Source organism: Diplotaxodon limnothrissa, linkage group LG19 (genome assembly GCF_057381915.1).
Source record: "Diplotaxodon limnothrissa isolate DT_005_m linkage group LG19, D_limnothrissa_male_GT1.1, whole genome shotgun sequence".
NCBI lineage: Eukaryota > Metazoa > Chordata > Actinopteri > Cichliformes > Cichlidae > Diplotaxodon > Diplotaxodon limnothrissa.
The window spans coordinates 21824821-21838508 of NC_140614.1; the positions used below are offsets into that span (position 1 = coordinate 21824821).

General features: G+C 41.0%; 1 protein-coding gene across 1 annotated transcript in view; it reads left to right on the forward strand.

The window, feature by feature from the left end:
• stag1a (STAG1 cohesin complex component a) overlaps positions 1–12296 on the forward strand; it is a 39448-nt gene extending 27152 nt beyond the window's left edge. Inside the window, exons 3-32 of the mRNA XM_085342388.1 lie at positions 132–252; positions 459–614; positions 768–864; positions 951–1027; positions 1270–1474; positions 1819–1970; positions 2091–2164; positions 2256–2379; positions 2556–2654; positions 2818–2897; positions 3306–3413; positions 3505–3619; positions 3748–3865; positions 4102–4205; positions 5271–5363; positions 5708–6001; positions 6099–6169; positions 6442–6610; positions 7066–7158; positions 7328–7502; positions 7631–7770; positions 8114–8215; positions 8326–8474; positions 8941–9069; positions 9268–9470; positions 9595–9763; positions 9880–9996; positions 10137–10251; positions 10352–10432; positions 11416–12296. Coding sequence (XP_085198514.1) covers positions 132–252; positions 459–614; positions 768–864; positions 951–1027; positions 1270–1474; positions 1819–1970; positions 2091–2164; positions 2256–2379; positions 2556–2654; positions 2818–2897; positions 3306–3413; positions 3505–3619; positions 3748–3865; positions 4102–4205; positions 5271–5363; positions 5708–6001; positions 6099–6169; positions 6442–6610; positions 7066–7158; positions 7328–7502; positions 7631–7770; positions 8114–8215; positions 8326–8474; positions 8941–9069; positions 9268–9470; positions 9595–9763; positions 9880–9996; positions 10137–10251; positions 10352–10432; positions 11416–11439 — 3754 coding nt within the window. The 3' untranslated portion in view covers positions 11440–12296. The remainder of the gene's footprint in view (positions 1–131; positions 253–458; positions 615–767; positions 865–950; positions 1028–1269; positions 1475–1818; positions 1971–2090; positions 2165–2255; positions 2380–2555; positions 2655–2817; positions 2898–3305; positions 3414–3504; positions 3620–3747; positions 3866–4101; positions 4206–5270; positions 5364–5707; positions 6002–6098; positions 6170–6441; positions 6611–7065; positions 7159–7327; positions 7503–7630; positions 7771–8113; positions 8216–8325; positions 8475–8940; positions 9070–9267; positions 9471–9594; positions 9764–9879; positions 9997–10136; positions 10252–10351; positions 10433–11415) is intronic.
• Positions 12297–13688: the final 1392 nt, after the last annotated feature.

Here is a 13688-nt window from a genome sequence, read left to right on the forward strand (position 1 = left end):
TTTTTTTTGTTTGTTTTTAACTCACCCAATTCATTTGTTTGCCTGTCAGTGGAATTGAATATTTAATTTGACTAATGAATACAATCATTAAACGCTAATGAATGAAATGCATTTGTGATTTGCTCTTTCAGGGACTCATCCAATGAGTCTGGGGCAACAGACACTGTGGGAATAAGTATGAGCATAAGTGAGATGGAAGATCCAGAGATGAAAGGAAAAAAGAAGAGAGGGAGACCTGGCAAACAAGCACCGGTACAAGAGTTTGTTAAGAAAGGGGAAACTTGTGGAAAAAAATCTGGTTAACAGACAATGCATGTCTCTGATTTTGTCTGGTGGTTTTGAAGTGTGTGATGGGTGGTGTAGGAAGAAGCTGTTATATTTCCCATTGTGTGCAAGTCTGTGTTTGGGGATGGGTGTACATACAACGGTTTCTTTAACTGACATTTCCCTGATTTCAGACATCCAATAAGAAGCCACGGAAGTCGCCAACAGACAAGACTATGAGTGTGGCCAGAGGGCGAGGGAAAGCCAACGGTGTGGCTCAACATAACGGAGATGGGGGAGACCCAGTCACTCTATTTGAAGTGGTCAAATTGGGAAAGAGTGCCATGCAGGTCAGTGAACACAGGTTTGATTTCATAAGCACCAGTTTAAATAAAATATTTAAGTATGTAATCAGATATTATAATGTATTATATCTGTTTGAAGCTTTGTAAATTTATGTTTCTCACTGTCTTTGTCATTTGATTATTATTTTCTGTATACAGTCAGTAGTGGATGAGTGGATTGAGTCATATAAACAGGACAGAGACTTGGCGCTGCTAGACCTGATCAATTTTTTCATCCAGTGCTCAGGTTGCAAAGGTAGGCGTGTTTTACTTAAATCTGTCATCCTGTGTGCATGCATTATAGACAAGACTACCAAATCTGCTGTTTTTTGTTGTAACCAGGCACCGTGAGGATTGAGATGTTCAGGAACATGCAGAATGCAGAGATCATCCGTAAGATGACCGAGGAGTTTGATGAGGTAATTGTCTGCTAAAATAAGCAGAAATTAACATGATTTAAATAGTTGTGAGCGTGCTATTATTTAGTTATGCACATATATTACACTCTGTTGAAGACGTGTGGACAAATTTGATGATATCGAACTGACAGCTCAAATCAGTTTATTGTTGTATCGTGTTTCAGTTGAGCAAAAAAAATAAAGAACAAGAAGTTAAAATAACTGTAATCTGTCTGTTATTTGTTTTTGTCTTTTTTCAACAGGATAGTGGGGATTATCCTCTCACCATGCCAGGACCTATGTGGAAAAAGTTCCGTTACAACTTCTGCGAATTTATCAGCGTTTTGATCCGCCAGTGTCAGTATAGCATCATCTATGACGAGTACATGATGGACACTGTGATCTCCCTCCTCACTGGACTGTCTGACTCTCAAGTGCGAGCCTTCAGGCACACCTCCACGTTGGCGGGTACCAACAACATGATATTTGTTTGAACTGCAAGCAGTAATTGTTCCAAAAATACCTCCACATGGGCTGATAACACAAGTAATATTACAGTGGGAGATAATAATTACGTTTGCTTAACACCGATCAAAATAAGCTCGTTGTGGTGATAAAGACAGAAAAACAACTAATAATTTGCTGCATCGAGGTCTGTTTTGTGTCTTGTACTAACAGTTATTTATTAACTTTCTGCTGCTTGACATTGCACAGCTTAATCTGGACTTGTGCACACTTTTGTTAGGTAGATTGAAAGTGTATTTCCTAGGACGAAATGTCTAAAGGTTTTGAATGCTGTTATCTCTCCATAGCAATGAAGCTGATGACAGCACTGGTAAATGTAGCGCTGAACCTGAGCATTCACCAGGACAACACCCAGAGACAGTACGAGGCTGAGAGGAACAAGATAGCTGGCAAACGTGCCAACGAGAAGCTGGAACTGCTGCTACAGAAGAGGAAGGAGGTGCGTTTGGGTTCGATATCACAGGATTTACTTTTTAAGTGTCTCAGATTATCATAGGTGGTTGTGTGGTACTACTTAGCTGTAAATCCGAGTGTTTAACTTAAAGTCTTTCTTGTACAGCTCCAGGAAAACCAAGATGAAATAGAGAACATGATGAACTCCATCTTCAAGGGCATCTTTGTGCATCGTTACAGGTACACACTCTAAATGTTCCCTTCCTTAGTGATGAGGATTTAAGAGCAATATTGAAAGTATTTTGGTGATTCTGTTTTTCTTACTTTGTAGGGATGCGATCGCTGAAATTCGGGCCATCTGTATTGAGGAAATCGGCGTGTGGATGAAGATGTACAGCGACGCATTTCTTAATGATAGTTACCTAAAATATGTTGGTTGGACTCTACATGATAGAGTAAGCAAATTTAGGAGTTTTTGTACAACCCTTGGCTGATATTTACCACTGGATTTAATGTAAGGGGATGAATGATATTTTCACAGATACAGAATGGTAGATGTGTAGTCCACCACAGCAGGATTTTATTTAAGATGTTTGGCCTGCTTGAACCAATTTATTTGTTTTTTTTCTAGCAAGGAGAAGTGCGTCTGAAGTGCCTGAAGGCTCTGCAGAACCTGTACACAAACCGAGAACTGTTCCCCAAACTAGAGCTTTTCACTAACCGCTTCAAGGTAACGCTAGCAGCGAGAACTGAGGCTGCTTTCTTATAGCTCCACAGTAGACATGGGCAGTGTTTAGATTTTTTTTTTAGTTTTCTGAATTCTCTTTTGTTTCTCCTTATTTATTCTAGTTCTCTGCAGTTGTTTCTCTGCTCAACTTTATCTGTTTTGGCAGGACCGAATAGTATCAATGACACTGGATAAGGAGTATGACGTGGCTGTAGAGGCCATTAGATTGGTCACACTCATTCTGCAGTGAGTAGCTTTGATCTTTCTCTGTATTTTTGCATGCCTACATATGAAACTCTTTTTTTCTTTTTAGATTCTGGTCAGCATTTTAGCATAAGATTATATTTTGGCTATCATCACATGCTTAAGACGAGGATTATCATGTACTGAACACTCAGTTCCTGGGTTACTTTAGCTGAGGAGAGGATCTCAGTCACACTCACAAATAGATTTGGTAGTTTACTGTGAACTAGTTTAATAGTTTTTGATTGCTATTTCCTTTGACTTCTTTTTATATGCAATATTTTGTTAATTTTTAATTATTGCTTTCATCCTCTGGGCGTTTTCAGTTATTTCCCGTGTTTAATATTGTTCTCACAACCAGCTCTGATTGATTTAAACTTGATTAACCTGTGTGCAAATTGTCTGCTGCAGGGGCAGTGAAGATGCTTTGTCCAACGAGGACTGTGAGAATGTGTACCACCTGGTGTACTCTGCTCACCGGCCGGTCGCTGTTGCTGCTGGAGAGTTTCTTCACAGAAAGTGAGTCTAATTAGGGCATTTATGGTGTAATAACATTGTTAGTCTTCAATTTGTAAAACTCTTATTCTGTCTGTTTCTCACTCGCTGACAGATTATTCAGTCGCCATGACCCGCAAGCAGAAGAAGCGCTGGCTAAACGCAGAGGGAGGAGCAGTCCCAATGGGAATCTCATCCGTATGCTAGTGCTGTTCTTTTTGGAGAGTGAGGTAACGCTCATGAAAACACATCTTATCAGCATACTGTGTGTTTTAGATGTTGGGCACTCACAAACACAAAGTAGTTCCAGAATGATGCCTGCAGATTGAAGTCTCTTTCAATGTGATTTTGTGTGTAGCTCCACGAGCATGCAGCTTACCTTGTCGACTCTCTGTGGGAAAGCTCTCAAGAGTTGCTGAAAGACTGGGAGTGTATGACTGAACTGCTGCTGGAGGAGCCCGTGCAGGGAGAAGAGAGTAAGGCACACAGTATTTCACACTGATCTTATTTCCTTTGGGAGAAGCTGAATCAAATAAAATACAAGCGCTGAGAACCAGAGAGACGAGATGATGTAATAAAATCTTGTTCCCTGAAACTCTTCGCTCCCTTAATCCTTTTCTCTGTTTCCGACCTTTGCTGTCATTCGGTTTCTCTTTTGTTTCCTGTGTCTTTGTCTCTCCTCTGCTCAAACGTCTTCTGTTTTTCCCTGTAGTGTTGTCTGACAGGCAGGAGAGTGCGCTGATCGAGCTGATGGTGTGCACCATCCGACAGGCAGCAGAGGCACACCCACCTGTTGGCAGAGGCACTGGCAAACGGGTGTGTAAAGTATACACATATCATACTCCAGAAACACTCAGAGTATTCACTTTGAATGTTGCAGATGAAACCTTATACAGTCATGTGATAACCTTTACTGCTTCCATATGAGTTAACGGGGAGAGTACGAGCCAGGTGCTATTAATCAGATCCACTTGATTAATGGGTCATCAGCAAGTTTGAGCACATCTATAAAAGCTGAACATCTGGTAGTTTGCGGGTCTGGAGAATATGAGGTGTGTGTTAACGCTGCTGCAGTCCTCCCAGGATTGGGCATTCCAGAAAATTCATCCCAAGGTCACAGCATTCAAATCTCAGAGAGATTTCAAAAATTGCAACTCTAGAAGTACATCACAGGCAAAAATCGACAACACAATATGTAAAGACGTCTACACCTCAACTTGAATGAAATCCTGTGGCAGGATCTCAAGAAAGCTGTGCATAAAGAAATACCCGCAAACGTTAATGAACTGAATAAAGATCGTAAAGACACGTGGGGCAAAATTCCCCCACAGAAAATGATTGCTTCAAATTACAGCTGCTAAAAGTGTTTCTACAAGCTTTTGTATCACAAAGTGAACTTAGGGTTTCACAGGACTGTATGGAGTCCAGTAAAAACCTGCTTTTTCACATGACTGTACCTGCCAAGTGGGCATGTTGAAGAGGAATTCACTGTGATCTGAAATGTGATGATGTATTATACTTAAGTGTAAAAGCAGCCACCTTATTTACCAGAGTCTGTGTTAATGTGCTCATCTGTACTTTTGATTCTGTTGTATTGAACTTTTGTTGTTCTCCACTTTTTCAGATTTTTTTTTAAATATGTAATTATGTGCATAAAACTACAGCAAATAATTTTAGCAAGACGTTATGTGAATATGTTATGTTGTTAAACACAGAAATAGTAAGAATTTTCCTACTCATTAGTACCTTTTTTGGTCATATGAAGAGGGGAAAATAATTCAGTTTTTGGTCCCAACAAAAGAATCATTGATGTGTGTGGGTGTGTTTGTGTGTGTGTATATATATATATATATATATATATTTTTTTTTTTTTTTGTCCAGGTGCTGACAGCAAAGGAGAGGAAGACCCAGATAGATGATAAGAACAAACTGACAGAGCACTTCATCATGGCTTTACCCATGCTGTTGTCCAAGGTAAGGCTTTTCTTAGCTTGCCCATGGCCATCAAGGGAGAGACCAGTGATAAATGACCTGGCTAGAAGACCGATCAGTTTGTCAAAATAAATGATCTGCTTGTGAGAATTGCTGCTGAATACTTTGCGCCCTCAATCTCTTAAGTCTGCTGGCTATATGTGTAAAATGTCACTCACTATTTCACTGAGAAACAGAAGCCAAGCGTTGCATGCTGATTGATGGGTCTTTCTTTCCCGTTTTAGTCCTTCTGTGCTAGTTTTGTAACTTTTTTTTCCCTCATACACTATTTTTTTTTTTTTTGTCATCTTTATTTAATTCTCATCTCTCCGTTACTTTGCCCAAAGTACCAGGCAGACTCAGAGAAGGTAGCCAACCTGCTGCAAATCCCCCAGTATTTTGACCTGGACGTGTACAGCGCTGGGCGTATGGAGAAGCACTTGGACGCCTTATTAAAGCAGATCCGTCTGGTTGTGGAGAAGCACATAGAGGCCGATGTGCTTGAGGCCTGCAGCAAGACATATAGCATCCTCTGCTCTGAAGAGTACACCATCATGAACCGTGTGGACATTGCCCGATCACAGCTTATTGACGAGATGACCGATCGTTTTGCACACTCGGTCGAAGAGCTGCTGCAAGAGGTATCGGGCAAAGTAGCTGGCTGGGTAGACTATTAGAAACCGGGCACTATTTGTGCCCATTTGAGTCTTGTATACTAACAGATGTTGGTTATTGCAGGCTGAGGAGGCAGACGATGACGATATCTACAATGTGTTATCTACACTCAAGCGACTCACAGCCTTCCACAAGTATGATCTGCAGCTGTTTCAAGATAAAAATATGGATTATTATCATTGGTTACTTTGGCTGACAATCATTACAGAATCTGAGATTATTAGCTTAGCATACCAGATAAGGTTTGTGTAAATCTGTAGGGAGACATTTAGTTCGCATTTTTGTATTGTAAGAATTATTATTCATTCATTCATTCATTCATTCATTCATTCAGTGTTTTGGAAGAAATTTTCCACCAAATAAATGTGATCATTTCAGTGTGTGCTCTTCTCGTTTTCTCCTTCAGTGCCCATGATTTGACACGATGGGATTTGTTTGGGAATTGCTACCGGCTGCTGAAAGCGGGCATCGAGCAGGGCTCCATGCCAGAGCAGATAGCTGTCCAAGCCCTGCAGTGCTCCCACTACTCCATCCTGTGGCAGCTGGTCAAGATCACAGAGGGGGTTCCCAGCAAGGTGCTCAACCGGCCTCACTAACAGACCGCACTCAGAGTTTAGCTTTATCATTGGTCAGTGGCTCAGAGTGAATGCTGCCATGTCTAAGCATCAGTGGCCCAGAGGGACAAGAGCTTATCTGTATTTCTGCAGAGCGGGGTGGCTTAGTGTAGAAATCCATCTCACTGTCAGACAGCCCCAGTCCTCAGTCTGGGACTCACCCCAAATCTGTCTCATTTAACACTTAAACACCTTACCAAGACTTCAGCTCCCATTATAGGATATAACTTATCTGGAACATTGTTGAAAACATCAAAAGTGTTGCTGAATTATTATTCATAATATTCCTTCATTCATACTGATAGGATGACAAAGACAGCTAGCCTGACTGTCACAGCTGTTCATTAGCGACTCTTGCTAAAGTACTCATTATTTTGGCTGATTATCAATGTCTGTGTGATGTTCCCTGTGTGCAGGATGACCTGGTGGCTCTCAGGAGAGTGGTCAAGTCTTTCCTGGCAGTGTGTCAGCAGTGCCTGTCCAATGTCAACACACCGGTTAAAGAGCAGGTAACAGATGCTATTGTGTCACGAGTAACAGAAGAGCTTTGAAATCAACGTTGTCTCTCGATTTATGTAAAGGATGCATGTTTTCTGTTATCTCTACATATCATTATTTTGTTTTTTGAAATATTGACTCTTTGGTCAAGCTGTGACAATATTGCTGTTTCTTGTTTAGGCATTCATGCTTCTCTGTGACCTGTTGATGATCTTCAGTCACCAGCTGATTTCTGGTGGCAGAGAAGGCCTCCAGCCACTGGTGTTTAACCCAGACAGCACTCTGCAAAACGAGCTGCTAAACTTCGTCTTAGACCACGTCTTCATCGACCAGGATGATGAGAGTCAGAGCATGGGTGAGAGAGAAGTTAGATCGGATCATGTTGTGGTTTCTGTTTCAGATCCAAGAAGATTTTAACTGTTAAGGTTGAGAGAAGGTAGGGAGCTTTGTCATTGTTGTCCACTACTGTCTTTGTGCCTGCAGAGGGAGATGAGGAGGATGAAGCCAACAAGATCGAGGCTCTCCATAAGAGGAGAAACCTGCTTGCAGCTTTCTGTAAACTCATCATCTACGACATTGTAGACATGCCTGCTGCTGCTGACATCTTCAAACACTATATGAAGGTTTGTGTGTAGCATGCATGCTGAAAAATAATAACCAGCTGATAGTTTAAAAGAGAGAAAACTTTGGAAAAAAACAAATATGGTGAGATAAAAAGCCATCACAACAATTTCAGTACTAGTAACAATATCTTTGTTTCGCTCTGACACTTATGTTAATGTTAGCATTATGATATAAATGTGGCTACTTCTGAGACAACAATGGAGCTGATTTACTGTGGAATTGAAAAAAAATGGTTTTAATTCACCTAAATTTACCTTTGATGCAAATCTGAGTGTGATATGAGATTCAGTGCATTAATTCAGACAACTTGGGCGAATTAACAGTTTCGTTTCTCTGCCTCAGTATTATAATGACTATGGCGACATCATCAAGGAGACTCTCAGTAAAACCAGACAGACGGACAAAATCCTCTGTGCCAAGACACTCATCCTCAGTCTGCAGCAGGTGAGACAGTGATGGTGCTTTTTACACAGCTTCCTTCTGTGTACTTCTGTGTTACAAGTGCTCTCCTGTGCATACCCACTAACTCCTATGCACTCATATGTGTGTTGCAGCTGTTCAATGAGCTGCTGCAGGATCAGGGTCCCAACCTGGACCGAACGTCTTCTCACGTGAGCGGCATCAAGGAGCTCGCCCGGCGCTTTGCCCTCACCTTTGGCCTGGATCAGATCAAGACCAGAGAGGCTGTCGCCACGCTACACAAGTGAGATCACGAGCGCTGTGGTGTCTCTGTAAACGGAAGCTGTAGATTGATACTTGTAGCATAAATTAAAAGAGTATGAGTGATTCCAATTTGTCTTTACATTGAAATACCAATAATTGATGCAGGATTTTGGTTAATTCTTGCATGTTCGGGATGTGAAATTAAATAATTTTAACAACTTATTCAAGCCTGCGAGCAAAACGTTAAGTAAACTTTTACCGACCAGTTTTAGAATCACATAGGAAGCATAAAGCAGACACAAGTTTTTATTTGCTTTTAAAGTTACATGAATTAAGTTAGTACAAAAAATACACCGTTAATAATTAATCAGGGTAGATTGAGGTTAAGAGTCTTTGTTATATACACCAACTGTTTGTAAAGTTGTAGTACTCGTGTAACTTTGTGTTGCTTTCTTTATTGTCATCTCTCATTGTTTCTCCTCTCTGTTGTCTTTCCATTGTGTCAGGGATGGAATAGAGTTTGCATTTAAGTACCAGAATCCTCGAGGACCAGAGTTTCCTCCTATAAACTTGGCCTTCCTGGAAGTCCTGAGTGAATTCTCCTCGAAATTAATCCGCCAGGACAAAAAGACAGTGTAAGTACTTCAATCCAATTTATCATCAGCTAATACTCCAGCTTTTATATACCTATGTTCCCCTGCTCCACCACAGCTGGTAGCTCCACATGTTTGATTCGGCACAGTTTTTATGTTGGATGGCCTTCCTGACAAAACCCCAACGGGATTTGTGTCAAAGAAAAAGGATAATGCTATAAAATGCTGCTGCCTCCACAGCCACTCGTACCTGGAGAAGTTCATGTCAGAGTCGATGTCAGAGCGTCGGGAGGACGTGTGGCTGCCGCTGATTTCCTACAGAAACAGCCTGCTGACAGGAGGAGACGAGGACCACATGTCTGTTACGTCAGGCTCAAGCAGCAAGACCGGCTCAGTCCGCAGCAAGAAGGGTCGACCGCCACTCCACAAGAAACGTATTGAGGGTGAGCAGAGATGAAGGATTGCCCATTTTATTGGGGTGGCCTAACTGAACTTGATCTCTTAAAGGAGATGAGACACTTACTCCTGCTGCTGAAACTGAAATTACTCTGTTTGCTTCATATTCAGAGGAGAGTAGCGTAGAGGGCTCGTGGATGATGCGCAATGACACCCTGCAGACACCCGGGGCACTTCAGACTCCTCAGCTCACCTCAACAGTCCTCAGAGAGAACAGACCAGCAGAGCACATGCCTGACCCAGACTCAGAGCCAGGATCAGAGAACGATTACGTACACAAGTGGGTTCATGCACATGTTGTCCGTAGGTGCACATGCACATAGAAACGTTAGCCCAGTTTTTAAAGTTACAAGACAGCAGCAGAACTAATGGACATGTGTCTTCGTTTGTCCTCAGTCCTCAGATGCAGATGTCATGGCTCGGCCAGCAGAAGATAGAAGAGGTGAATAGGAAGGACCGAACAGGCATGAACTACATCAAGTCTCGCAGCAATCAGGGTGTCCGGCAGACTGTGTAAGTGTGTATTTTGCTCATAAACCGTAAGCGTACTGTGAAGACGTTGGGTAAAAGTGGAAACACAAATTCTGTCCAAACCTTTATCCACCCTAAAAGTCACAGTAACCAAAATATCGTAACCTGGCATTCCCTTTCAGGCGTGGGCTGATGGAGGATGACGCGGAGCCAATCTTTGAAGATGTGATGATGTCATCGCGGGGCCAGCTGGAGGACATGAACGAGGAGTTTGAAGACACCATGGTGATCGACCTGGTCAGTTATAAACTATTCATTTAGTTGATACGAGGTTTCAGGGGTTTTTTCTCGTTCTGGTTGTGACATGGCTTCTTACAAAATATTTGACCTTTTACAGCCACCTTCAAGGAACAGACGTGAAAGAGCGGAATTAAGACCGGACTTCTTTGACTCTGCAGCGATGATTGAAGACGAGTCGGTAAGTTATGATTTGCCAACTAAATATCGAAAAGAAAACTGAACAAAATAAAAATAAAATAGTAATAAGTTAGACTATAGGTAATGAAGGATAAGAGGAGAAATTAAGCATTCAAAAGCACAGAAAAACTGATTTAAAGAAGTCCTTTCTCTAACAAATTTCAGCTTCTGTTTAAAATATATCTGATTGGCTAACATTTCCAAGATATATAATTTTTTCATACGTTACACTCATGTGCATTAATCACAGATTATAAGCTTATGTCTTCTATGTCATCTGTTTATGGTTACTTGTTTTTTGTTTTTTTTTTACTTCAGCTGAGCACTTAAAGTTTTTTATGTAGTTTTATTAATTCAAACAAGGGCTTTCAATCTAACAATGCACACACAATATTATGACATATAGACATGCAGGTTTCACTTATAGATGTTCCACAAACAGACTATTTAATGATGAAAAGTATTATATTAGTATTTTTAAAAAATAAGTACTGTAAATTTGCACCAGCGGATTTCAGTTCCTGCTTCTAAGAAGGTCAAATCCAAAGCCAGAGTAGAGGTCAAATAGATGCATTTCATCAATCAGCACAATTGTTGGATGGATAGTTTCTGAAAAGTTGCCATTGGAACAATAACACCTGTTAACATTTGGAATATTTTTACCAAAATTCTGGCATCAAAGTGTATTTTAGTTAATTCTCGTGGTAATTAAGAACTTTTGATCTTAGAAATGGCTAAGCAAACCAACAATTTTAAGCATCAAAATCAGTTTCACTGATTAAAAATTAATTAAGTTATTCTGAAAGCATTTTGGCTTTTTCACAGTACAGACATAAAGGTGAGATTTTAAAGTCCCTGCATATAAAGTGAACTTCAGTAGCAAAAGAGCAAACACTGCCGCACTTTTTATATAGAGCATGTACTTTTTCTTCTTCTTTTTTTGGGGGGGAAGGTTTTCTGACTTTCTCCTCTTCATTGTTCCAGGGATTCAGCATGCCCATGTTCTGATCTGGAAACTGGAAAAGATCCTAAGATCAGGATGCTAATCAGGAGTAAACGGAAGAGGAAGGTTTAGCCCAGATCACCTGCCAATCAAGACTCGTAAGATGAAGAAAAAAATCATTTTTGAAGTACTTTTCTTTCTCTGTAAGACATGATGGAAGGATGCTTTTCAAGAGGATCTTCTGAAACTGCAGGATCTCACCTGGAGGCAAGGATCCGCCCTCTTCAGTCAGGCGGATCGGAGGATCCACAGTGTAGTCTGAACTATTCAAGAGCCTTGTCCTGCTTGTATTCTTCCTCCTCTTCCTCTTCAGCCTGTTGGTTTAGCATTTGTTAGCAGTACCTCTGATGGCGCTCTGGCTGCATAATCCTGCAGCCGGCCGACAAGTACTCGCAGTTTTTACAGCCCTCCCCCCTCGCCTCCCCCCGTTACACACATGTACAGTTGTTTGCTTCGGCTCCCAGTCTGCAGCGTAACACTCTGTACAGCCCCCACCCCCCTCTTTTGGTGTTGCACTTCACCCCATCTTAAATCCAACTAAATGTTCTATATCTTTGCTCTTAATACCACCCACTGCCCCGTCTCCTCTCTCTGCCATCTCTGAGTCGTCGTATGTGTTGGTGCTGGTGCGTGATATGCGTGTGAAGTGTTGGTGGTGACCTCGGTTAGGCAGTGGGATGTGCACACAGAGGTCGACAGCTGTACACCGACCTGGAGGACGTGATGCAGCTGCCGTGTGTGCATGTGGTGTCAAAGCAAAGAGAGAGTTGTGTTATTTAACAGTGAAGATGCACATCTGACCGACCACGGAGAGAATCCACACCTTAAATCTTCTGCACACACAACCCTCCAACCCCTAAATAGCGGCTTTTTGAACTAATTTTAAAAAAGTTAAAAAAAAAAAAAGACATATTTTCAATTCTGTAGCTTTAGTACTAAAGTTTTAAATCAAGTGTGTTTTTGTTTTTGTCTGATGTTTGTACAGCTCTTTCTTGAATATGTACCTTGTTTGTTGCCAAATTGTGGCCTACATACTAAAAAGTATATTCTAGCCCCTCCCCTCCACACCTGTAAGTCATATCCAACGGATACCGATGATACCAGCTTCCAAGCGCTGTAGGTCTGATTGCAATCGTTTCGCAGTTCACTCTTCAGTTTGTTCATTTTACAGGTGAAAACATTTTGCTACCTGCAATCAGTGTTAACAGACTCAGAAGATGGAAAACTTGTTGTTCATATCCAGTGCAGTGATGGATCTTTATGTATGACAGATTTGTTTGAATGTGTTTTGAATGTGTTCAGCCATGCCGCCACCACCCCAGTTCAATATTTACAACCTTTATTCACTGGCTGGTTTGCAGTCCTGTAAAAATCAAAGACAATTGGATCTTTTCTGCAGTGCAGTTGACATCATTTGCCCCAAAATACTGTAAAAGCCTGTTTGTTTTTTTTCTGTGAACCTAAATTCTTTTTAATAAAATAAAATCTGTAATCAATTCATGGGCTGGTGTCTGTTGTTGTCAGATACAGTTTTCCACTTGTGTGTTTAATGTGAAGAATGAACAGTTAACCTTCCTTAAAACCACAATATGGATTTCTTTTTTTTAGATTATTGAATATATTAGGCCTTTGTCAGAGTCCTAGTTTTATATCTTATAGGTCTTCTGAATAGGCACACATTAACCGAAGGTACAATATATAGACAAGTCTTAAGCCACCTGAGCATGACTTTTTTGCCCATTCATCTAGAAGAGCATTTCCGAGGTCGGACCTGGATGTTAGACGAGACGTCCTGGCTGACGGTATCCATTCTAGTTCAAGCTGAAGGTGTTTGATGGGGGTTGAGGTCAGAGCTCTGCATGGGTCAGTCCGGTTCCTTCACATCAGACTCATCCAACTATGCCTTTATGGACCCTGCTTTGTTTAGTAGGTTACAGTCATGCTACAATAGAATATGTGTCTCCTCAAACTGTCTACACAAAGTTGGAAGGATACAATTGTCCATAATGCCTTGGCAAGCTGAAACGCTAAGATTCACTGGAACATAGAGGCCAAAGCCAAAACGGTGACCAAGAGCAAGGTTATTATAGTTAACTAAAATTAGATTTAAAATATTTTAGCTAACCCATATCCTTAATTTTAGTATTTGATAGTTTAGTAAAAATGTTATAGTTTGCCTGATGAGGTATTGATGGACACAAAGTTGACTATGGAAACTGAAACTAAATTAAATAAAAAACAGAGTCAAAATGTA